Genomic DNA, 27,215 nt, shown 5'->3' with positions numbered 1-27,215 from the left:
TGCTGTATAGCCCATTGTATTATAAAAATCTAAACAACATTTTCAGCATTGTGAGTTATGCACTTTGTTAATAAGATACATAGTTCATATCTGAAATGTTATATAAATACAAAACTAAGCATCCTCCTGAAGCAGAGTTCCCTGTGATGTTAGGTAACAATTATCTAGCTCATTAAGTAACTGTTCCCTGACTCATTATTTTGTTAATGTCTATATAACACATCCTTTTATTCAATAGTTTAAAGGAGGAGGGGTTGTAAATTCTTGGCTCAAAAGTACAGAAGACATTTTGCAAAGTTAAAAGCTAAAAAAATACGACATCATAAAAGGAGTAACAATAAGAGAAGTACAAAAATCCAACAAAAGATTGCAAATCAGAGGGAAATTGATGGAAAGATTTCACTTTACAAAGGCGCTTATTTTAGTATTCATGTAAATCAAAGAAAAATGTCAGCAGTCAGTCACTTCCTTGTAACAATGTTGTCTTCCCGTAAATGTCTGCTAAAATAATGGCCAGGCTTCAAACAATTTGTGCCAATGTGAGAGTAAGGAAATATAAAAAGGTTTTCCAAACAAGGTTCCACTCCAGTTCTTACTCACTCGAGCAGTCCCATTGAAGTCAATAGGGCTGCTCATGTGAGTAAGGCCTGCAGGACTGGGCCTCAGATATATGTATTGCACAAAGAACTAAAAGCACGTACTGCAGTAACATAAATAAGGATTCCACTAGATTTTAAACACTACATACCAAATCCTTAGCTACTGTAAACAATGAATCTATATCATAAAATATTGTTATAAATCGGACTGATAATCAAAGGCTTTAATGAAACAAATATCAACAACTCTCCCCAAGATTTGAGACCAGAGACCAATAACACAGTGAGAAGGATAATACTCTGCACCAATGGTAGAATTTTCACAAGTGCCTAACTTGCTTTCATTGAAGTCAATAATCAAACTTCAACTTTGGCCAATATTGAGGATTTTTGAAAATCCTAACTTGGTACTATTACTGATATCTGATGTAGTCACTTTGAACAAGATTATGGCAGTCAGATACTCCATGATGACTGCTCTCCTCATGCCTCTTGATGGGCAAAGGAGCCAGATGTTTGCCTCAGCCTCACCCACTAGAAAGAAGAGCTTGCATGTTTTCCTAATGCCTCACGCTCAGGAGAGTCATTCATCTTCGTCTGCTGAAATCACACTGATGCGCATGAAGAATTCAGTGTGTGTAAATAAAACCCCAAAGATTCCATTCTCTCCACCTGGACTTCTGAGAACCCGTCGGCAAGGCCTGTATACTCAGAGTTTCCACAGAGATCTGGCACTTGGCCCTATTATTATTTAACATTTTTTTTTTGTTATGGGCCAACAATGTGGTTTGTTTTTTACAGGAGACACTAAAAGAGTCCCCTCTTAAGGAGCTTATACTCATATCACAAATTAATTTAAGACTATAATGAATAAGTTTTAAAATATTTAATCACTTTTGACAAATGCTTATTAGTCTATTGCAGGCAAAAAGGTGGGTGGGGCGAGGGGAATATAGGGAATTAAGTATCATCTTACGCTGCATGTTTACAATCCTGCAGAGACTTCCCTACCTCTTTGCCTTTCCCTTACAAATCCCTTAAGAACTCTCATAAATTTCATTGAGGCAATTTTCATCTTTGGAAAATGTCAACCTTTCAAAAGGGAGCACCTGCAAAGAAAGACTCATTTCCAACTCTATGGGTGGTCTTTCAACAGATCTGACTTAATTTCAGACTCGCACAATGGCAAATTAACTCTCTTACCGAACATTTACCATGGCAGAATCATTTCCAATGTATCTGCAAGGGTGAAAGCTCCTGAATCTGCACATATTTCACCATTCATATTTTATCTTCTTATTGGACATGACAACTGCATTCTTGCTAAGTTTTCTTCAAAAGCAATAAGTATGAAGCAGAACTTTTTTTCTCTGTTCTTGGTGCTTTAGAAAGTCACACAGCTTGAACAGAAGCAAATTAATTTTCTCATCATTCCTTGCAATGTTTATGATTCAGATGGGATGAAGATGCAACATCAGAAAAAACAAGGGAACTGAATGGTCCTAGCTGCTGTACTTGTTTTTTTAAGTTCCACCTCCTTTAGCCCAGTTTTTAATTTTTCTGCTTGTTGTATTTTACATTTTTTAAATTTACATTTTATTTATTTATAATATCTACTGTGTCACTCCCTGCCTGATTTTGGTTTGCGTGGGTATAACTGTATGCATGCAAGCTTCCCTCCTGCAAAGTCACATCCTGCAAAATTGAATAGAGCTGGGCAAAAAAAAACAAACCCCCAAAAAACCCTCAGTTCACTGGCAATTCTGAAAAATAAAGAAAAAATAGTTTAGTTTTGGGCAAACCAAAACCATTTTTTTTTCAAAATTTCCAGTGAATCGAAAAGTCAAAAAAACTCTGGGTAGGAAAAAAAGTTTTATTTTGACATTTCTGAAATATTTTAATGTTTCAGTTCAGAATAAACTATTCCATGAACTCAACGTGAATTTGCAAATAGTTTTGGATCAACCAAAACTGCATTTTTCAGCAAATATATTATTGAAATTTCACACAGCTGTACTGTTAAAGTCAATAGGATTCTATGTGGGTGCAAAGGCCTGGCCACACAGATCAATGTCTGGGATCAGGGGAATAGTTTGCTAACTCAGTAATGCCCCTTTAAAAAATTCCCCAATCCTACTGAACTCAATGTGACTGATTTCCATAGAATCATAGACATGTATGGCTGGAAAGAACATCAAAAGGTCATCAAGTCCAGTCCCCTGTGCTGAGGCAGGACCAAGAAAATCTAGACAATCCTTGACAGGTGTTTGTCCAACCTATTCTTAAAAACCTCCAGTGACGGGTAGTCTACAATCTTCCTTGGAAGTCTATTGTAGACTTTAGCTGCCCTTATAGTTAGAAAGTTTTCTTCCTAATATCCACCTAAATCTCTCTTGCTGCAGATTAAGCCATTACTTCTTGTCCTACCTGGACAAAATGGATGTAATGGTGTGAAGGGGTTTAACCTCCATCACCTGCAGGGTAAGGGAAAGAATTCCAATTAGTCATGCTCTACTCATTGGGGTGATTGATTAATTGTCTCCTGGCCACAGGAGGAAGAGCTAAGCCTTATAAGTAGACTGAGGGAGATCAGGTGGGGACAGACTGCAGAGGAGACAGGTCTCTGGCAAACAGAAGTCCTCGGATAGGGTTTAATAAACAGGAAACAATGGAGGAAGAACACTACAGGAGCAGGTCAGGCTGCTACAGGGGAAGCCCTGAGGCAGAACCAACAAGGAAACTACCATGAAACCTGAGAGGGGCAGAAGGGCTATTAGTTTAAGATTTGATTGGACTTTTATGTGGACTTGTTTGTGCTATCCTGGAAGGAATTTAGACTTTTATGTGACTTGCTAGGAGGGCCGAGCCACAGAACACCGAATGGGGAGACAGGAGAAGAGGCAGGCTGAGAAAGGCCATTGTCGGTGCAAGGAAGAGCCCAATAGGAAGGCACCAGAGACAGAGATCCCATGCAATGCTGCCACTAGAGACAAGGGGGCACCCATGAGGTGCAGATGCACTAGAACAAATGGATAAAATTACTCAGTGCTTAATTGTTTACAGGACACTGCACATTGTCTGTTCTATCACCGGGTTTTTTGATTATAATGACATTTGTTGGCAGGAATTAATATTAAACAATGTTCCAACAACGTAAGTCTAAGGAGTCAATACTATAAAGGAGATACCCTTTTTACATTTCTGGTGACATCTAGAATGTCACAGCCACAGCACACCTGTTCCACCTGCAATAAAACATTAGTTCACTCTCCTGGGTAATACACTATTCAGTATTCTTGGAATTATATTTTTTCCAATTAAGGGATGCTATAGGGAGCATAGGAGTTGTTGCCATTAAAATGTAGCAGATTTCAAGCAGATTAAAGGAAACAAAATTCAGTTCCCAATGTTTATATTTATAAATAGAACAATATGCCAGCCCAGCCAGAAGCAAAAAAGTTATAAACAGAGATTTTTGAGTAAAAATAGAAATAGATAGTTGTGAGTATAATAGAAGCAGTATGTAATTTATTCATATTATTTGTATTGCGGTAGTATCTAAGAACCCTAGTCATGGACCAAGAGCCCACTGTGCTAAGAACTGTGCAAACACAGAACAATACAATGTTGAAAAGTTTTGATATGGAAGAACTGTCTCACATGATGAAATAGGAAACAGATGAAAATGAAAGAATTAATGGAGAGGAATGAAAACAAATATGGGTCCAATCCAAACCTCATTGAAATAACTCACAAGACTCCCATTGACTGCACTGGGCTTTGAATAAATTATTCTATTAGAAGATGGTTATATCAGTGGTGCCTTACACAGGTCAGATTAAAGAGATCTATAGCTAATGTTGACATGGCTGTGGGGCATGAGCCATGTGTGTTACTTATTCTTTAAAAGGCATGCAGACATCATAGTATTGAGTTGTGATGTCATCCAAGACAGACAATCATAATGAATTTCCACACCAATTGCAGGCTTCACCAATCGTAATTTGAAAATAGGTAATTTGCAGTAGGTCCAAAGGGTGGTCATAGTAAGTTCTTTGGTTCTTTTTATTATATGGAAGCCCAGTGTCTAATTCAGTGGGCCCCCACACTGATTGGGGCCGTTAGGTGCTACTGTAATATAAATAATACATGTAAAAATAACAGTGGTGGCTTTGAGAACAGGGGTTGGTAGAGCATTCCATGTGCAGAAGTTTAAAATTTCATTTTCAAGAAGTCAAGATTTACTTGCAATGGTATCAGAGAGAGTCCAATGCTCAGAAATTTGGGCTATATTTGACCAATCTCTTTCTGTTATATATGCTTGCAAAATCTGTGAAACTCTTTAAAATCTAGGGTTTATTTAAAGAAATGCTGCAATCTTGTTGTTTTTTCTTTTCTTAAACAAGTTGGAAATAGATCAGCACCAACATCCCAGCAACAATGACCAACCCTATGAAAACAAATTCTTGGATGAGATGGAAGACAAGAAGTTTTCTGTAAGGAAGCACATTTCAGTTCCAAGCTGAAAAGGGACTTGTATAGACAAAGAGTCAAGAACAGATTTTTGAAAATGATGGATACTTTAAGATATCTGAGTGGAACACACATTTTTCCCCATAATGGATCTCACTAGTATTTTATAGAGCTATTACAGTGTCTTTGCAGAATGCATACATGAAGCACAGTCTCTACTCATTACCAAACAATAAAAAGCCAAACTGATGGATAATAAAGCTTGTTGCCCACCAGTTCCCATTTTGCATGTACATGTTTTCATCACTAGTTTCTTAGCTAAAATGGCTAGATATCTTTTTTCTCCTGGATTAGTTGCTTCTAATCCAATAGATCTAAGTGCGAGAGGCACCTGTGAAGTAGACAAATTTTCGAGCTGCAAAAGATAATGGGAAGAGTGTTGCACAGAACAGACAAACAGGTGAAGTTCCAGAACACAAAGAAGGTGCAGTGAATTTGAGAGTTGATGTAAAGCAGATCTTGTTAGTGCACAGAGTGCACTGTTTGCATCAAAGGGGTTGCAGCTAATATTTCCCATCACTGTAACTTTAATGAATAAGTTGTGTTAACAGAAAACTGTCATTGTCCCAGTTTTCTAAATCAAGAAATGGAGGTAGAAAAGTTCAGTAACATGCCCATTTCCACCACAGTGGGAGCCATTGGCAGAGCGAAGATTAGTTCTTGACTTCCAGGCCTTCACTCAGATCACATGAAACTGCTTTCTCGTAAACTCATTAGGAAAAAGTGGGAAAATGAGGAGCTGAGATGATCAAGTAGTTATAGGCAAAGACAGTAAAGATTAAAGATAGTGTCTGGATCACTGCAGAGAAGATAATGTTGAGTTTTTAATCGTGTGCACTGTATTCAACTATAGTCTATGATTTTATGATTCATTATAAATCACATACATGAGCCTCTAACACTTGAAAAAAATTACTGTTCTTTTCCATTTCTGGTTCCAGTTACCATCCTCATAGCCACATACTGTAATTTGATGCAGAACCTATTTACTGAAGTGCTGAGAAGAAGAAAATAGTCAATTCTAAAGACCTAGAGACAAATTCTGCTATCAGTTACACCGAAGTAAATACAGTGTAACCTCACTGACTTTCCTGGAGCTACTCTAGATTCACATTGGTGTAACTGAGAGTAGAATTTGGCCTTTAATTCTGAAACCATGGCAATGAGTTCCAGGCTCTGAGACATAAGTCCACTGGAATCCGATTTTTGTTACATTCCCTCTGGCATGTACTATGCTGTGCTCTAAGAACTAAAATGTACAGCAGTGACAGATGTTCTGAATAAAATGTAAGAAAGTTTGCATCAGATGCTTGAACTAGTGTAGACAAGAAAAAAGAAACTATGTTTATTGGGGTTTTTGCAACTAAGAGTCATTGACTCGGAAAATATGTCGCTGATCGTGATTCCACTTCCCAAGCAACTGCGTATTAATGGAAGGTGTCAAGTCCCTTAACTGTAGTATCTGCAGAAAATGTTGAAGGGGTTTGGTCTTCCAGATGTTTTGAGATTTGGTAATACAGAATTTTAGGAGGGTAAGGGGAGAGGCTAGAGGAGTAGGTGAGTTATGATCTCTACTAACCTCATTTAACATTGTGCTACATAGAACACATCTTCCAGTCTCGCGCTTGGAAAACATCTGTAAAAGGTGCTAAGCTTTTTGAGGTTCAAGCCAACAAAGTGATACATTCCTTATAATGATGCTAAGGAAGGACAAAAGCATGAAGCAGATCCAGCAAATGTTTTCCTTGTTTTTCCATTAAAATATGAAAGACCAGAATTTATAAGTGTTAAGAAAATCCCACTAACTTCAGACATATGGGAAACATTTAAAGTTGGGATTTGTTTTCAGATACATTTATTTGTATTAGAGCCGTAAAAACAAATTATTAGCTAATTATTTGATGGGAGTCTTTTCATAGATTCATAAATTGAAAAGACCAGAGGGGATCAGTATGATCATCTAGTGTGATCTCCTCTATAACACAGGCCAGAGAATTTCCAACACTATTCCAATGTCAAGACCTATAACTTCTGGTTGTAATAGAACGTATCTTATAAAAAGACACACAATCATGATTTAATGACTTCAACTGATGGATAATCCACTACAGCCCAATGGTTAATTACTCTGTTTTTTGAAATTTCAGTCTAACTTTGTATTTTCATTCTAAATATAACCAAAATATTAAATTCAAAACCAAATGTTGAAAAGAAACATTTCCCTTTATGTTGCCTGGTATTATCATTGTCTTTTATTAGTCTAGCAAAACAAAGACTAAGAAGAGAATTGGATTCCTCTCAATAAACACATGAGGGAGGTAAACATCAGGGAAGGAAAGAGCTCTCTAAGATAAACAACAAAGTTGGCACAAGAACAAATGAGCATGGATCAATCATGATTATATTTAGGCTGAAGATTAGAAGATGGTTTCTTACCATTAGAACCTAACCAAATGGTTTTAGAAAAGCCGCCCAATAGGATAGTGGGGACAAACAACGTACGTTTAAAACGGAGCTCTGCAAGTTAATATATATATGATTATATGATGAGGTTGCTTGCAAAAGCAGGGAACTGGACTCAGTGATCCAGGAAGTCTCTTTCAGTCTTATGTTCCTGTTATTACTAGTGGAAGTAGCAGAATTATATGGTGACATCACCCAGAGGATTCTCCCAAGCTGGCTCCCATTGTGCAATCAGACAGTAAATGAAATATAATTTCTTACAGCAAGTGTTTAGTCCACGCCAGGTTTCAGATTCGTAAATTGCTTCATTTAACTAAACCCAAAAGCAGATGGCACATACCTGGCAAACATCATAGTGCTCAAAGAGAGACAGCAAGCCAATATCACTGCGGCTGGTGATACCTTTCAAAACTGTGATGTTTCCATTTCCAGAGTCCAGTTCTATTACATCATTGAAAACATTGGAAACAGCTTTGCCAGTCAGCAGCAGGTTCACAAGTTCCTGTTTACAATATAGAAAAAAAAAGGCATCAACTATACATCTTGCCAGCTCACTGAGAATCAGTGCAATAATTTATGGTGGATCAGCATAGTTAAGGCTGACCAAGAGCTTTTATTTAAGTGAGGTGTGAACCTTTTCTGGAATAAAGGGGTCAGCTAAGCAGTGTATTTTTCAAAGAATGTGCTTCCTACCCCAAAGTGCAATGAAACAACATCAACTGGATTTCAGAAGGTCAGCCAGATTAGGACAAGGAAGTCAGTTTACATCCAATACAACCTCATATCCAATGCTACTTTAGGTTGGCACCCCCTAATACCAAGTCAATCATTTTCACTCCCCCCTGACATTTACTATAAAACTAAGAGTAAAAAAATGTATCAATGATAAGGCTAAGCCTATGTAATCGATCTGTGCGTGTGTTTTGACATGTTGACAGAGAATACTTGAACTTGAAGGGTGAGGGTGTGCAGGAAGTGGGGGAGCGGGATTTTTTTTGCTTTAGATAGCCACATTTTTCTTTTTCTTTTCTTTTTTTTTTTTTTTTTTTTTGATTTCTTTCTTTCTTTCTTTCTTTGCTTTACATAGCCACATTTTTCAGTGGCTTGTGACCTCCCTGATTGCCTTTCATTACCCATCACTTCCGCCCCTGAGGGGCTGCAACCCACTGGTTGAGAAACACTGCAACATCAGAAGACGTTATAAAAATATGGTTAACTAGGTAGTATGGTTAACTCTAGTATTTTCCTGATATTTCAGCATGTGTGTGTGCAGATTTTTTGTATCAGATCAGGTTTGCCAAAAGGTTTACTAAAGTTTGTGAACCTGGACTCACAAAGAGATGGATTCACCTTCATGGGTTCAGGGGGATGCAGTATTTATCTATATGGTCCATATCATTGCTGGCTTTTGGAGCCAATCAGAACTCCAGGCCTCTCACTGCAGAGGATTTATAATTGAAGATCACACTGCAAGGAGATGGCTCTACCATGGAAAGACAGCTTTAAAATACAATAAGGGCCCCAGAAAATTGTGACTGTGGCAGGGACTTGAGCCATCAGGGGTTTGACCTGAGCTGTGCTTTGATGGTTTGGGCTTCCTGGAACCTGAACCACCTGGGCAAATCTCAAAGTGTGAAATGCCATGTGTATATAAACTAAAGAAAATGTTCCTCCCTTGCCCTCTGAATTGAAATAGCCAAAATTTGTAAAGCCACTAGTTGTCTATCCATGGAGAGAATTTCATCCAATCACATTGAAATTCAAATTAATTCAGGATAGATTCCTACCATTTTTCCATAAAGAAAGGCCAAGAAATGAGTGTTAGGTGGATGTGCTCATTTTCGAAGGAAAGACATGAGAATAAATCTTGCCTGTACAAAAATCCTTCCATGTTTTAACACTGTATTAAATTCATCCAGTACAACTCAGAAACCCCCTCATCTGCCACTTACAATAAGCAGCGGTGGGCTTAATCGGATGCCACCTGTGCCACCCATTACGGCATACACACTGCATCTGACAGACTCTGCTGATTCTGTCCCCTCTAATATTACTGTTGGCCAGTTCATGGAGTCAGAGTGGCGTGTGTGTATAAAGCCTATGGAATTGAATGGGACACCACACACATCTCTCTTTGCAAAAGGCCTCCACAAAACACGCTGACGCTAATGGCACATGGCAATGTACAGAGGCAGATTATGCCACCAAAAGGAATTGGCTTAGCACTGATGTACAACAAACACGAGGGTCCATACAGAAACACAAGATATGAAGATAATTTTGAGGAAAAAGGATTTAAGTTGCCATAGCTCGAAGGCAGAAAGAATTAAGACATTGCCAGTTTGATTTACGAGAGCAATAATACATTTTCATATTTATAGCCAGCTTTTATCCCAAAGGAGCTCAGGAGCTTTACAGACTTGCTCTAATGTACAAATTACATAAAAGGAGCTCTTAATCCACCAGGGAAGTGCAGCCCCCCTCTTAGGAGAAGCACTGAAGATGTTTAACGGCACACAGCAACACTGCAAAACAGGGCTGGGAAAGGAAGTGAAGAATGCCTTTTTCCTGCAGGAAGAATTTAAATACTGTAGGCAAAATGTCTTGAATTTAAGTTTGGTCATGGCAATAAGGGTACAACTACTTCTTTTATGAGGACTGCCATGGGATATTTAATGATTACAAGTTTTCAGGACCTCGGTTGTATGTCTCATTGGAAGTCAGGAACCCCACCAGCCTTGCGGCATTAGTTCAATACTAACTAGGAAGGAACAACTCTGACTTCCTGCAGCATTGATGCTTCCATGGCAACACAGTGTATTACTTAGGTTTTTTTTCCCTCATGAACCCAGCAATTGGGCAGTCAGTTTGTTAAGTGGGGGTGGGAGAAAGATGAACCAGAAACCCAACTCGGGTATCGATCAAAAGCTTCAGCGGACTTTGGATTAGGTCAAAACTGATCTTGTAAAAATAAAGAATTAGAAAAACAAAGCAAGATTAGAAATGTAGCAAATAATAAAACGTTGTTTCAGGCAGAGAAGGAGAAGATTCAGAAAGCGAGAGACTCTCAGAACAAAGAAGAGAAAACAAAAGTATTATAAAAGAAAAAAGGAGGAAGACACTTGACAAAGGCCAAAAAACATGAGGCATTTGAAGCCATGTTGTTTCTTCATTGAGTATAGTTCATATCATGGCTGCTTTTTGCACGTGCTGTCTCTAACACTCACCCACTTCCCATACTTACTTGTGTACAGTAGCCATGGGTGCCAATCAATCGGTTTGTGAGCACATCAAAATCATTGCGCACACTGAAAAAGATTTGGGAAGGTTTAATCATAATTTCACAGGATTTAACATTCCTAAGGCTTGGAAAGTTGCAAACAGGGCTTGGATTTGTTTAGGGTACATTTCTCCAAGATATAAGTTGTTTTTACAAGAAATTAGTAATTAAGTGGTAAACTATAGCAATAAAAAGAAAGGGAGCTGCTGTCAACAACAGTTAAAGTTACAACTCACCACTACTAGAGTATTTTGCTTAAATGAATATTGAGAAAATAAATGTCATAGGAGAAGATGTGCAAGATTTCTTCAAATATATTCATAACTTTAAAGGATGACTGTTTTAGGAACATACTTGATTTTGTATTTTATGTATCATGCCAGATATGAAATATAGCTATTATTAACAAAGATCCATCTTTGATGTCTAAGGGAATTCTTATTCCTAGCAATGGGACGTGCCCATTAAGTGCAGATAATTCTGTTTATGCACTGTACATACCAGTATCCACCGAACACAAAATGGAAGAACAACGTACACAAATTAAAAACCCTGTTCTGAGGTTCTTTATTCGGTCTTAGAAACATCAGAATCACCATAGTGCTTCATGCCACTGCTCCAGCTACTCTGATATCCTGTCTCAGATAACGGTCACTATCAGATGATTCAGAAGAACATTCAAGAAACATCCTAGCAGACAATTATGGAATACCCTCCCCAAACAGGAAGTTTTTTTCCCTAAATCCCATTAGTTTAGTGGTTGGTTTATGACCTGACACATGAGGGTTTATATCCCTTATAATTTTTATACTATCTAACATAATTGTGGATATTCTTATTATATATATGAATGTCTGATCTTTTTTGAACCCAATCAATCAACCGGATCCTATGACAATTTTATGGCAATAAATCCCACTCTTTAATTCTGTGTTGCCTTAAAAAGTATTTCGTGCTTCAGTTTTAAATTTGTTGCTTTCAATTTAATGGGATCTCCCCTTATTCTTGTATTACTAAAATGGTAAAGGGATTTCCTGACTGTCTTTCTCCATATATTTCATTACTTTTTAATATACCTCTTGCATATTCCCTCTTATTTGTTCTCCTCTTTAAATTTGAACAATCCTAATCTTTTCACTCTCTCCTGATACGTAAGTCTTTTTGTGCATCAAACAATTTTTGTTACCTGCCTTTGAGCCCCTTCAACTTCAGCTTTTAAAAAAAAACATAGTGATATAATATGTCTGTGAGAATAGAATAGGTATTATGGATGACTTGGCGTGGCTAAAATAGGATTTAACTTGACATTTCATCCAAAACTCAAATTTAACACACATTTTTATTTAAAAAATTGGGTTCCAAGAATACAAAAGTTGGGGCATCTCTGCATTTCCTGGGTATTTCACAAATACTGCAGAGATATGTTCCTTGTGGTATTTTTTGTAGAACCAAAAGCAGGATGTATTGCACACCTTCTAAGATGTCTAGCCTGCTTTCAGGACTGAAGAGGTTCTTAGAATCATCCATATCTGAACTGAACATGTTGAGGTTCACCCTGCACTACTTCATCTGTATAAGTGAGAAGTGCAATCCAAGAGCTAGTTTCAAGTGATGGCTAAGTGCCATACTAACTAATATTACCAGTGTTGACTCAAAAGGACTAAGAAGAATCCATGAACATTGTGTATATGGTCACAACCTTACAAACCCTGGATGGAACGATAATAATCTTTGGACTGTGTCCACTTATTAGTTTTAGAAACAGTTGCATCTTGAAAATGCCACAGCCTTGTTCGAAATGAGCAGACTATACAATATGCGTCAGTTAGGGGCGATGGGACATACAAGCAGGACAATGAAAGGAAGTTCTAATTGCTTCTTTAAGTGCAAACAATATGGGGCTTTAGAGGTGTATCTCAGATTTTCAAGAAGAAACACATCTGCATTTCAAATCATTTCTGCTAGCGAGGAAACAACCATCAGACATATAGCTACAAGATTTACAACTATTATAAATCATAATGTCAACTAGGATTCCCCTTTCTCAAGGAGTTAGCATGCAAGCTGGAGCATTTATTTGTCGTATAATAAAAAGTGTAGTATTTGATGGGCACTTGAGGCACTGTATAGACAGCAAATAAATACAGGTAATAACATTGCACTGAATATTTTTGTCAGATCGCAATGCAGTACACTGATGATATGCAGACTGTGAAAATGTCATTCATTTTGATGATCTGATAATAAATTGTCAAAAGAGCCTTAATAAATAAATTATTATTATTAATAATACCACTTCAATAGCATTTTCCACCTGTAAATCTTAAAATACGCTACAGTGGTATCATTATCCTTAAATTACAGATGGGGAATCCAAGGGATTAAGGATTTTGTCCAGTGTTACACACTGAGTCAGTGGCTCAGTAGGGTATAAAGTCTCCTGGCTCTATTCCCTGGGACAAGAGGGATTCAAGTCAATGAAAAGATGCTGCTCAAGTGTAAGTTTATTAAAAAAAGGGGGGACCGCCTCCTTTCATTACCCTATGTAGCTCTTGTGCATCTTCATGGTGTGATTTTATCAGTATCTTCCTCTGTTACAATAGTGTGTAATTGTTACTGTAGAATGGGAGAAAATATTTTGGTTGGAGACCAAAAATAGAAGATCAAGTTAGATACGGGTTTTGGATCATAAGACATTTTTGCAATGGCCTGTAAAGGAAATGGTCCAGTTAGACACCAAGGTTCCAATTCAGGAAAGCGCTGAATGTGCTTAAAGTTAAAGTCATTCTTAGGTGCTGCCCTTAAGTGCATTCTTAAGTGGATACCTAACTGCATAAAATCCTAGTGATAGCTTTGGATTTCCAGATTGTTCTCGAAGGTCTTATAGGAGAACTATCATTACTAGCTGTATTTTCTATTTTCATCTTGTACTGTATTTAAGGAAACACATTTCCTCCATTTGGAATCTAAATGTTGATATTATAACTCCACTCCATATGCCCCATTATTTGTAGCCATCTCTGTCATCTCATGTTATTCTTCTTAAAAAAATGTTTTTGCTAGGTTAAATTCCAAATGTAATTCTTTTCCTTTGTATCAGTTAGAGAAATCCCTCAGTGACAAAAATAACACAGAGGAGCAGAGCCCAAGCATAATTTTTTCGGGCCCAGTACAAACTTTTAACATGGGCCCCCTCCCATAATGGAGGTAATGGGGGTTGAAGCTTGGGCCGGGCCCTCCAGGGCCTCCAGGCTCCAGTAAAGTGTACCCTTCCCCCTCACCCCATGTCGGGGTCCTGCAGATAAGCCCTTCTACAGTTATATAAAAAATCCAGTGGCTTTATGTACTTCTTTGATACTTCCCAACACTGGCTGTTGTTAGAGTCAGGACTGGTTAAAATACACATTACAGAATGATATCATTACATATAATTAATCTAATGTTGCCTATGCTCAGCTGTGTTATTATGTATTAACCTTGAATCCTGTTGGAATTGTAAGCACTACATTGCAAGAAAATGATATAATGCACTTTGTCAGTTAGTTGCCATTAATCTCAAAGAACTATACAAACTCTATGGGTAAGAGCCTCAGCTGATATAAATTCTCATCGCTCCATTGACATAGCTTCCTTGAAATCAATGGAGCTATGACAATCTGCATCAGCTTACTATCTGCTCTAAAAACTTTCTATCTATCCATCCATTCCTATCCAGCCCTCCTATTAAACACACCAGTACATTGCAGCCACTCCTGGATATAGAAAATACAAACAGATCACACAAGAGTTTAGGAAAAGTAAAGAAAAATAGTGAGTTGTACAGGTTCTATCCAATTTTTAAGAATACACACATACAATTGCAAAAAATGTAAAGAAAAAAAAAACACTTGAGTACTAGATATGACTTTTGAAATACTTAATCAGACAGATGTCTTTTAGTAAAAAACATCAAATGAGTGACACGCATGTTAAAAACAATGCTCCATAATGGTTTATGTTCTCAGTCTGTTGAGTGTAAAAACCTGCAAGGTCAAAGGCAGAAAAATCTATGCCATGTCTGTTAATAGAAAATGGTTGAGCACTGCACGTTAAATCCAAAAACCAGGCATACATTTAATACTGGGGAAACTGCTGATATAGCAAAACAAGCATAAAAGCAGTAACTGTTCATTATTTATCTTAGATTTTCCTTCTCTTTGCGAGCTATAAAAAAAAAAAAACTTGTGTTTTTAAAGTAAGTGCTGGTGTCTTAATCCTGTGGTGAAACTGTAATAGTAAATTGGTGACATCACACACATTTTCATGGCAACAGACTGTTACATTAACAAACACACAATTATGAGTCCACTACAGACATAGAATTTGGGTTAGGAAGGAGAAAAACTCCTCTTCAAATATAAAGATCTTAAATAATTATAAAGGGGATATGAGGAATGACAGGATGGGTGAATGGCTTTTTGTATAAGGGTTCTATTTTTTTCATATTTGCAGAGTATGAAAATACTTTTACAAAAGTAACAGATGTTCTAAAAAGGGCAGAAAAAAACCCTATGTTTCAAAACTGTTAAGGTTGTGATGCAAATCAATAAAAGCAAGGATGTGGTGTTGTTCTTAACTCACTGTTTTTTCTACTTAGGTCCCACTTCAGCAAATACGTATTTAACTTTAAGCATGTGAGTAGTTCCACTAACATGACTGGATCTGGGTTTTAATGTATTCTGGTTAAATACAGCTATACTCTAAGTAGCTACTGATTCAAATCCAGGCAGGTTCAACTCAGACCTTCATTTTTCCAAAGTAGGTTGATTGTTTTCTGTATTTACCATGTCAAGCTCTTCTGTATCAAAGTCTGACAGGAAAGTAACTTCCCTAAAAGGGAAGTTACGAAGTCAATGGGAGTTATGCAAGCTACTCTGCGTAGGTTGTGTAACTCCTGTTGACTGACACCAAATTTTGCCAGCAATGGAGACCAGGCCACAGTTAACAAAGATACTGAACCAAGACCTACCTATTTGGTCACATTGATGGTGATACTTAAGTTTAGCAAACAGAACTGGTCAAATCTTGAGGGGGAGGGAAAATCAGCTTAAACTTCTGTAAATTTGAGAGTATTTTCCACTCTGTTCTGTTTCATAAAAGCCCAAAGTTTCTTTTCCACATTTTCTGAGTTAGTTGTTGTTTCTGTGTTCTTTTTTTTTTTTTTTTTTTAATGGAACTTTTTGCTTTTGAAACTGAAAAAAATTGGGTTTGAATTTTTCTGATTTTACTGGTGTGGGGAGAATTCCACTTACTCTTAAAGGAGAGCAGTAACTAGAATTCTAAAGGGGTGGCCACATTTCAGTGAGGCTATGCATATGGATTTTGTGAACAGTTTCAAGATCCTGAGGGATAAAGGTGCCATAGAAATACAAAGCATCTGTTTTCCCAAGCCAAACAGAAACTGATCTGAGACTATTATCTAGACACAACAGTTAAAGGCGGTGTCAGCACTTGATTTTAAATTGTGTTTGCTATACATTTTCTCCTAACCTTAGCAGAACTAGAGCAGCTGGTGTATTAGCACAGCAAAAATATAAAAACTAACTCTTTACAGTACTTTTTAAAGGAGAAAAATTCTTCATAGAAGCAAATGAAAGATGACCCCCCTAGAACAATGTGTCATTTGAAACTGATTTATGCTACATAAATACGTATTTTAGACAATCAAATCCATCTATCTCAGATGCCCATCAGTGTTCACAGACGTTAGTCCAGGTTCAGACTACCATGATGGACATGGAGACAAAGCAGCATTGTGGGGTACGGGTGGGAATATGCTCTACCTGCACCAGAGCATGGGCAGCAAAAATTTTCTTTAATGGAATATCATGAATGTTTTTCTAGTTGCTACTTCAGACATGATTTTTACTCCAACCACTCAAGCTAAATTCTAGTCTAAACTTTTACTAATGTCTATTAAGTCACAAGTCTATATGACACCTCATCCAATCTCATGTTTCTCCATGATGTAAAACCACAAAATAGGGCTTAGACTGTGGAACGTGGGCATTTCAAGTAGGCCCAACTTGCTTATTTGTGCACTGGAGGCAAATGACAGCTATTTCTGTTATTTTTGTAGTATTTGTTATGTGGTAGAGAAATACTAGAGTAGGGGTTCTCAAACTGGGGGTTGTGAGATTATTGTGGGGGGGAGTCATGAGCTGTCAGTCCCCGCAAATGTTGGTAAGGGTGGCATGGGATGGGGATGGGAGTCATCACTTTTGGAGGTCATCACAGCCTGAAATATTTTCAAAGGAGGTCCCAGCAAAAAACATTCGAGAACCCCTGTTCTAGAGTAGACTAAACCAATTAGCACAGTATGCTTCATCTGCTGGCTGGATTTATTGTGTGGACATTCTGTACCTCACTGCAGATGTCACACAAACCAGGCTCCATGTGGTCCAAAGGACTGGGCTCAGCATCTTTCTACTAGAACTCTTTCCACAGTGGACACCATTAAAAACGTGTCAGTTATACACTAGGAGACTGATCCAAAGCTAACAGAAAGCCTCTGATTGGTTTATTGAGCTTTTGATATGGCCAGACATAGGACTCAGTTAATAATGACATTATTTCCTATATTTGTAAGAGAAAACACTTAGAATGCTGTAAATGCTGAGCTAATAGTATTTCGTGGTGTAAGGCACTGTCTATGGAAACTAGAAAGTTTTGAAGGGTGACCACTCCATGACTGTGTTACAACTTTCACATGACTTAGGCAATTCTGAAGTTTATGAAACAGGAATATAAAAATACTCACAGATCGATAGATCTCGTAAAGATAACCGACAGGGTAAGAAGAATGCATCCAAATGGACCAGTTTCAAACTGGGGGGAAAAAGAAAATTCCACTGTATTTACATTTGTTTGTTTATTGAATACATTTTTTACCACGAGCATAAGGAGATGCACCTCCAAATGAAGTCATTAAGGCTCACTCCCATTTAAGTTACAGTCTGAATTTGGTCTTTCCTCTTTTTCAAACATTGGGCACATCAGTCTCATACCCAAAATGCTGTTTCTGCAGTTTTCTACCAACATGTTAAATATTGCAAAAGAATCAGCTGAACAATGACAATGCACAATACCTGATGAATATTCTGCTGAAGAAAAATGGTCAGATCTTCATATTTTGTGACATTATGTAGTATTAGCTGAAACAAAATGTAAAATAATGCAATTAAAAGAGATAACAATAAGCTGGTATAAATCAAGTCTGAATTAAAGCAACCAAAATCTGTATATCTGGCCAGATCCTCAGCTCAGATCCAGTGAAGCTCATGATGTCCACAACTCTCATTTTTTTAGCGATGGTACTAAAATGAGAGAGACCACGTAGGTATCTGATGAGATATTATTTTACCTACCTTGCTTCACTCATATCATGGGACCAACACAGCCACAACACCATTTACTAAAATAATGCATTTTAAACCCTATTTTAGCTATAAAATTCATATGTTCTGAGAGTTCTTTTAAAGTGTTAGTTCCTGATATGTGTAATTTCTGGCATGGAAGTGCGTTATTAATTTAAGAATGGTCTGTGGGAAGAAGGACAATTCCTGTAGCCATGTTAGGAATACACATTTTGGGAGCGGAAAAGGACCAGGTAGTTCAGCTCCTATAGGTCTGTGCCATTCAGGGTAGTTGTTTTTAGAAGCTACCATATGTGAAGTAGTACCTAAGAACCTGATCCTACAAACACTTACCACTATGTGTAATGCTTACAACTGTGAGTTACCCTATTTAAGTTAAATGTTAGTGAGAGTTCACAGAACTGGGCCTATATTTCAAAAGTGTCTGATTCTTCTTTATCACTAGTTTACACTCCTTGGTTTTAAGGGGAGTAATGTTCTTGGGGCCAAAGCTTGGGACTCAGCGGCAGGAGAGCTGGGTTATATTTCTAGTTTTGCCATGGGCTTCCTGTGTGATTGTGGGAAGGCCTCTTCTCCCCACTCTGTCTCAGTTTCTGGGCATAAAAATATTTTCCTAATTCAAAGAGGTATTATTTGTAAGGCTTAATTCATTATTGTTTGCAAAGCAATTTGCGACCTTCAGATGGAAAGAAATATATAAGTGAAAAGTACTCAGTTTACAATTAATTAATATTATGTATTAATCAGAAAAAACAAAGGACAAGGAATATTATAGGAGGGACAAGAAGGGAAAATCAAGGTTACTTTCTCTGATGCTCGTAGTGTTGCGAGCTATGGAAGGACCCATGGGAAAGCTGCTATTACCTGGGGTCTTGGAGGAGAGAGGGAATGAAAGGAAAGGAAAAGGGGGATGTCAGAGAGCTCAATTCCCATTAGAGGCTGTGGCAGTTTGAGAGCCAATTATGTCATTTCCTCTTTGAGTCTCCTCTCACACTGGAGTAAATTAGAGTAATTACAGTGGCAACAATAGACCTAAGCCTTCATGAGACAGGGGACAATCAGGCACATTGCACGTATAAAAGTGAAGTTACAAAATGTATATAAGATGTTACAGTAAGACTACATATAAAACCTTACTGTTTCAAAGATTCCATCTGCTTTGTATTTTCCTGCTGGGGTGAACTGCTGCCTTCCTGAAGGCCTAAAGAAGAGAATTAAATGAAATAGCACTTCACTTTAGAAGAACCACCAATACAACAAAGTGAAATCCATGGACTGTAATGAATTGGAAGACTAAATACAAAAAAGTGAGATTAAAAAAAAAAAAGATCTTTCACATGGAAAGTTCATGTTGCAGGCAAAATAAGCTTTTAACATTACTTTATCTGTGCTTTAATAGTCTTTACATTTGCTTACACTTAACCAGTTCATATTTCTTTATCTAGAAAGAAGAAAGGTATAGATTTCAGAACTTACTGACATTTTTCCTTACAACAGAATATAAGAACAATAATATTATAACAAAAGTAGAGCTGACATTCAAAGTCTCCTCTGTGAGACCCATCACAGTGAGAAATAATTTAAAAATATGATTACAAGACACAGTGAGCTGCTTTGGCAAAGTACCACTTCCAGATTAATATGGAGAAACTTTCATCAAAGACTATCCCATGGAATTCAATGGGGCCAGGATGTCACCCTGAGAGTTCACTGACTATTAGGACAGGTAACTGCAGCAAGCATGTGCCCATTAGCAATAAAAACCTTTTGGACTATACAGATACATACTGACCTTCATAAATCCTGATAGGTACTTAGGTGTATAAACAGAAACTATCATTTTATATGCACATGGGAATTTCACATGATAATCAAAAATGCTCCTCGAACTTACAGTGCAACCACAGCTTTTTCCTTGCCCCCTGCACGCCATAAAATATCTGCAATAGCAATGGTGAGGCATTTGGTCCTATGAGCATCTGAGGGCTGCAGGCACCTGATGTTTCTGGATATATGAGAAACAAAAATTGACACTATTAGTGAGCAAGCCCTGAAAAGGTGAACAGCTCCTGTTTCAGTGTGCACAAATGCACACAGAAGGTATGGTATGTACAAAGACCCAGATCCTCAAATGTATTTAGGCATCTAAATCCCACTGAAATCAATGGGAGTTATGCACTTAAATACCTTTGAGAATCTGAGACAAGATGTCTAAAATCAATCAGTAGAGTTGCCTCATGTAGGACAGTCTCTTTGCATTGTTGGTAGAACATGCCTAGGACACTATACATGATACACACTCCCATCTTTAATTCTGGCTTTAAAGGTTGGTCTCTGTTTTTTCATGATTCACTTACAAGGAAAGATTCACATAAATTAACATGTGGAGCCTGGCAAAGCAATGACTGAGTGGGGGTATCATGATAAAAGTCCACAAATATCTGAAGGGTGTCAAGCAATGAGGCGGAGAATTATTTAGCACAATATAAAAAGTTATAATAGGATCAATGTGTTGAAATCAAGAAAGAGCCAATTTAGGCTGGATAAGGGAAAATACTTTTAAGGAGTGAGATCTACAGGTATAGACTATGAATTAATCTTCATGGGGAAACAGTACAAACTCCATCAATAGGCATATTTAAAAGTAGATTTGTCAAAATACAAGTAAATATCCCTTGGGAACAATTTTGCACTAGCAGGAAGTCTGACAAGATGACCCAATATACCTTTTCCATCTACATTCTATTATATGATTGTTTTATATGTTGAATATGCTTTATAAGTCAAAAAGGCTTTCAAATTTCATTTCAGTCCTAATTCTGAATGGTTTCGCTTTTGTTGGCTTCAGCCCAAGCCTTAAAATCCTTATCTACTAAATTACTTTATCTACAATGTCAGGTGCTGTAAATACAATAAACTGCACTTGTGTAGCACTTTTCACCAAAGGATATCTAAGCTCTTTACAAAAATGACTTTAAGTCTCCCAATACCCCATGAGAGAGGTGAGTAATATTATTCCAGTTTTACAGATGAATTAAACCGAGGCACAGAGAGGTGAGTGATTATAGGACCAAAAGTTGTACAGTGAGAAACTGGCAGACCTGCGAACAGAACCCAATGGTCCTGATTCCTAGCCCCTTGCTCGAATCACTAGATCATACACTTTTCAGTTTGGAATCTTTCTCCACTAGTTTTAAGGGTGCCCTCTTTGAGCTTTAGACAATATCAGTCTCAGAGCACTGCCAGCCTGAGAGATAAGGTCAAAAAACATTTGCAGCACTTGAATTAAAAAATCTAATAATTCAAAACACTAAAAATCAACAAACAAAAATTAAATAACAGATTGTTAAGCTCTGTGTCTGCCTGGAATACAATCTTTAGTGAGAAAACTCTTCCCTCCCTGAATGATGTAGTGCACCTAAACTAATAGATGAGAGAACTCAGGTTAAAAAAATGTGCCCATAGCCTTTTCACATCTGTTCTTGTATTCTAGTTGAGATATTTGGGTATTTGTGGGCAGTGCCAAAATTAAATTATGTGGATGGGGGAGGTAAAGGAGCAATAAGAAAATCCATTATTTTCTTCATGTACCTTGAAGAAATCTGAAGCCTAATTCTTAATGTGAAGCAATCAATAACTTGAAAATGCACGTATTTGAAAATGCACGTATGGTAGAGAAAGATGCAAATGTACACAGTTGAACCATGGAGACACCTGTCCTTTTCTGATCAAGAATCAGCTTCCACCCTAGGTAGACACATCTTAAGAAAAATATGCCTCTCTCATGAATAAAACAACCCATCTCGCTATTCAAGTTTTAGATGCCTGAAGGCCTTTACTCTTTCTGCCCATAAAGATAAAGAGTTTGCCTGTTAACCTGAATTCCTTTGGGAATTTCTGCATACTTCAGCAGCCCTTCTCATACACAAATATGTAAAAATAAAATCCTTTTGAATTATGAGGATGAGGAAAAAGAGGAGAGGAGAACAATTTCCCGATAAGCCGTGCTAGGAGAAGCCACTTTAAAGCAAAAAATCTATCTATCTTGGGCACTTATATGGCCGCCATCACCATAATATCTAAGCCCCTGACAGTCATTAATGTATTTATCCTCACAACCACCCTGTAAATTAGAGAAGTGCTCTTATCCCTATTTTACAAATGGAAAATTGCAAGACAGTGAAATGAAGGGCCAGATATTAAAAGATCTGGAGGTGCCTAAAGATGCAGGTAGATCCTAGTAGGTTTTCTAAAGTGACTAAGCTGGTGAGGCACCTAACTCCTATTGATGTCATTGATAGAACTTAAGACACCTAACCTGCTCAGGCACTTTTGAAAAACCCAGTAGGCACCTAAAAGCCTGGCTGTGACTTGCCTAAGGAGCTGGAAGTTGAACCCTGGTCTCCTAAGAACAAGGATAGCACCCTAACCACTGGGCCTTTCTTGCTTGCCTCTTTGTAAACCACCAAATACTGGACTCTATTTTTCCCTTAAACATGGGAGTTCAAGCCTCTGAAATGGTCGAGGCCACATTTAGCCCTGGAAAAAGGAGGAAGATTTCCCATTGACCTCTGGGCTGAAATTAGGTTCTTGGTCCTCACAATCAGAAAATGCTCCTCCAGTGGAGATTCCAAAGCAGGAAATTCTAAAAGTGAATTTAAGCCTCATGCTGGTGTCAAGCATCTGTGATACGGACAAAGGTTAGCAACTAATATACCATCATTGGATCTGGCAGAGAATATACTGTTACATATTTCTTACTGCTCCTTTAACCAATGTCTGAGCCACCCCATGAGTTGATTTCTTAGTTGATTTATATATCAATTGAAATCGATTTGCGATGTTTTAATAGTTTTCCCCTACATTGTAGCTAATTTATCTTCTCACTGCATTGAGAGAGAAATGATTTCCATCGTATTTCCCTCATATTCTGTAATATAGGGAACCAGTGACAGTCCCTTCTAAAATACAGTAAATTTCCTATGTTCCCTTCTCCAAGCTGAAGATTAACTTTGACGCACGGCATCACAATTAAAACACTGTAGAGCACTGTTTGTGTACTTAAAAAAAAAGGTCTGTTCTGAATGGGAGGCTAGTTGGTGGAGCTACGGACAGAATTGTTAAAAGAAGAAGATAAAATTGGAAGAATTGATAACAAATAAAGAAACAAAGCAACACAAATTGTGGAACTAACATGATGTTATACCCTGTTGGCTTGGAATCTTCTCTCCCAGAAGTGGTCTGTCAGAGTCATTCACTGGCTGCCACATTCCCTTCAAGAGGCTCATCCTTGAGGGATTTTGGGCCCCTCCCCTGTTCTCTTGGTTTCTGCATCTTATGCCAGTTCATCCCTATTCTTTCTCTGAATGAGGAATCAGTTCTTTTCACCTGGTCAGGTGGCTGCCTCTGATTATGCGGTTGATTCTTGTGCCAGGGATCCCTCACTCTAAAAGCCGGGATCCTTTAATTTGGGTCGTTCGGGAGAGGTGGTTTTTCATTTGATTTTAATGTTTGACATCAGTTTTTTCTAGGACACCCAGGGTACATCTAACTGCAATTGGGAGTGTGAGTGCAGCTCATGCAGGTGTGCCCACACTTACTTTCATCTAGGTTGCATGGCTAAAAAGATCAATGAAGATGCAGTGACACGTAGTTCAGCACAGGCTGACCTGGAACCCTAGGTACTTGTGTGCCTAGCCTGCACTGGGATCCATGCTGCCTCATCATCACTGCTATGTTTAGCTGCACAATCATAGGTGCTGGAATTAAGAGTGCGGGGGCATCCTTGAAGCGGTTTCCATTCTAAGCAGGGTTTACAGTTTGGTTCAATGGTTCTCAGCACCCCCACAATAACAATTGTTCCAGCGCCCCGGCGCTAGTTACATCAAACTGAGGTTAGGTATGGCTAGATGTGCTATTAATCGGTGCCTTATGAATATTAGATGCAAGTGCCACCTTTCTGACCATATAGGTATGCACACATGAATTTGCTACCCAGCTATAGCTGTCTCTGCCTTATCATCTCTAATGAGAATTCACTTTTTCCCTAGTGAAAGCTGATTCTGTCTACCAAGTAGCCTAGTTTGAAATCCTCATTTGCATGGTGCACTCTCCATTATGAAATCATTTAATGAAGGGATGAACCAAGGAAACTACCCAAGAGCTTGACAATATCCCTCAAGAAAATGAGGCTTAAACTTCAAAATCGGCTCAACAGAGTGTAAAATAGGCTACAGTGTATACTCTGTGTGTGTTTGTGTGTGTGTGTATACAGTAGGACTTCAGAGTTACAAACACCTTTGGAATGGAGGTTGTTCATAACTCTGAAACGTTTGTAACGCTGAACAAAATGTTATGGTTGCTCTTTCAGAAGTTTACAACTAAACCTTGACATAATACAGCTTTGAAACGTTACTATGCAGAAGAAAACTGCTGCTTTTAGCCATCTTAATTTGAATGAAACAAGTAGTTTACATTTAAAACAGTACTGTACTGTACTGTATTTGGGGTATTTTGTCTCTGCTGCTGCCTGATTGCGTAATTCCAGTTCCAAATGAGGTGTGCAATTGACCAGTTAGTTCATAACTCTGAGGTTATACTGCATATACACAATATATATGTTTATCTAAGTATCCTAGATTACTGGTTTGAGATGGCTGTCAGATAGTGAAATTGTTTGTATCAGAAAAAGGCAAATTGAAACCCTTATATTCAGACAGAATATCCAGACCTTTATCTAAAGACAAATCAGAATAACAATCTCCAATGAGGTGTAATATTTTTAAATTAGAGAACAATGTAAATGCCTTAACTTAGGGTTAGTCAATAGGCATATCACAGGTCAAATTCGGACCACCAGATGCTTTTGAACGGACCCCGATCTTTTTTTATTTACTTATTATCTTTTTTTTTAAATTATTTTCTCTGGAGTCTGGATCTTGATGGTTCCTTAACCAAGAAATTTGGACCTTGACAAAAAATAATCGACTACCCCTGCCTTAATTGATATTATATAATAAAAGCACTGACTTAGCAGTAGTGTCACAAAAAGATCACTGAGAAAAGTGATGTTAAACCAAGAAAGATTCTGGTTAGAAAAGAATGTTTTGAAAGGTCAGCACCAGATCCATGTTCGGTTCTTCCCCCTGCTGGACATTTCTTTCAAGCCCCCCACCAGTTTTTGGTGCCTAAATATTATAATGCCAGGCAAAGTGCAAATGTCTACAATAGATAGACTAGCAGGTGTGGGTCTCCTCAGGTTGACAACGTTCTAAAGGTGATTACTGCTCAAGTTCCAGATATTACTGTTATGTTACTGGTAGCAGAGATGTGCCAGCCCTATCTACTCAAGGATTATTGATTTGAACAATTTTATCTGCTAAGTATTGATTCCTGTGGAGCTCTTTTTGAGCTGGGACCATGAAGATGAGTACAGTATAAGAATCTAAATAGAACAGGACAGGGATCACAAACGGTATTTGACATTTGGGGATGTACCAATGTAATTTTTGCATGTGCAAATGTTTTGGTTTACTTAAGAAAGAGAGAGAATGTGAGTATCATCCAACATGTAAGGTTCAGCCTGTTTTCAAAAGGGTACATAATACAATGGGTTACCTTCCAAACCTCAACTCTTCTTTTTTTTCTTCTTCACAACTGTGGGAGTGGAGGAATTAATAATTGATTTGCAGATTTACACCAAAGTGGCAGAGGGCATAATTTGGCCCATGGCATTTTCATTTTGGGCCTTTGTTAGGCATAGTTGGCCAGCGGTGCTAATTTATACCAATCTGTGCACTAATGGTGTCATTAGGACAGATGAGGAATAAAATGAGATCCAGAAATAGATTTTCAATTGTAGACTAACATATAATTTGATCCCAGGTTTCCAGCAATTAGAGGCATGTGCAATCACTGTTTCACTTTGAGGACATACCCCTTGAGATTTGGAAGTGGAGATCCAAAAATATCTTCATAGAACAATTCAACTGTCAATTCTTTCCATTTTATGTCAAATCATAATTTTTGCCCTTTGAAAACTCAAAGTTGTATATTACATCTCAATTACTGCAGAAAACCTTAACATGTAATTTCCATAAGTAGCACTCAGCAGCAATATGGACCTGGTGTGGATTCTCCTTCTCATGTTAATGATCCTTAGTTCCTTTACACTATTCTGGCAGGGAAAAGGAATCTTAAAGTGGAAGTAAATTACATTTACGCTCACTTTAAAACCCATTTACACTGCCAGAGCCAAGTCCTAGACCTAATGAAGTCAAAGAGGCCAGGATTTCACTCCGTGAGAAGAGAAAGAGCCTTAGGGCCAGATTTTAAAGGTGTTTAGGCACCTAAACATACACATAGGCACTAAAGCTTTTTAAAAAATGTCTAGGTGCCAAAGTCCCCTTAGGATAAAATCCCACCGTGAATAAGATTTGTCTGTTTAGCACAGACACAAATGCCGTGCACATTGAGTTTATTAGAACACAGCTGCCCTAAGTAATTTTCCCTTGATGCTATCAATATCCTGTAATTTTAGTGTAAAGTAATTAAAAGACATATACAATTTTAAAATCCTATTAGGGACTTTAACTGTGTAAAATTAGCTGCACCAACAAGGAAAAGAACGGGTATAACTAACTTTTCACAAGCTCACTGGGGTTTTCTCTTGCCATGAAGGACCCCTGCATAGCATGGTCTTACAATCCTTGATTGCTTTCTCTTTCAAATCACTGCTTCACCATGGGACTCTGCAGGTTCAGTAACTGACGTTAGCCATAATTCAGGGTTTCTTTTTTTAAATGGTTCTTGGTTGATCACAAGAAACGTCTATGTTAACAAAAAGCTAGCCTTCAAAACCCACTGTTAAAAGGCAACTTCTGTTAGTCTCCAGGAGCACAAGTAAATCAGTTGACACTTTCTTCT

General features: G+C 37.8%; 1 protein-coding gene across 1 annotated transcript in view; it reads right to left on the bottom strand.

Moving 5' to 3' along the window:
• The window catches only part of MINDY4 (MINDY lysine 48 deubiquitinase 4), a 79,515-nt gene that overhangs the window by 12,374 nt on the left and 39,926 nt on the right, over positions 1-27,215 (bottom strand). Inside the window, exons 10-15 of the mRNA XM_067530399.1 lie at positions 20,185-20,286; positions 19,428-19,491; positions 18,003-18,068; positions 17,675-17,742; positions 10,840-10,903; positions 7,936-8,097 (exon numbers count right to left, since the gene is read on the bottom strand). Coding sequence (XP_067386500.1) covers positions 7,936-8,097; positions 10,840-10,903; positions 17,675-17,742; positions 18,003-18,068; positions 19,428-19,491; positions 20,185-20,286 — 526 coding nt within the window. The remainder of the gene's footprint in view (positions 1-7,935; positions 8,098-10,839; positions 10,904-17,674; positions 17,743-18,002; positions 18,069-19,427; positions 19,492-20,184; positions 20,287-27,215) is intronic.

The sequence above is a fragment of the Emydura macquarii genome, unplaced genomic scaffold (genome assembly GCF_026122565.2).
Source record: "Emydura macquarii macquarii isolate MOO-44397 ecotype Brisbane River unplaced genomic scaffold, CSIRO-AGI_Emac_v2 contig_3080, whole genome shotgun sequence".
Taxonomy (NCBI): domain Eukaryota; kingdom Metazoa; phylum Chordata; order Testudines; family Chelidae; genus Emydura; species Emydura macquarii.
Note: the sequence above shows the minus strand (reverse complement) of the source record. Positions and strands in the feature narration are given on the sequence as shown.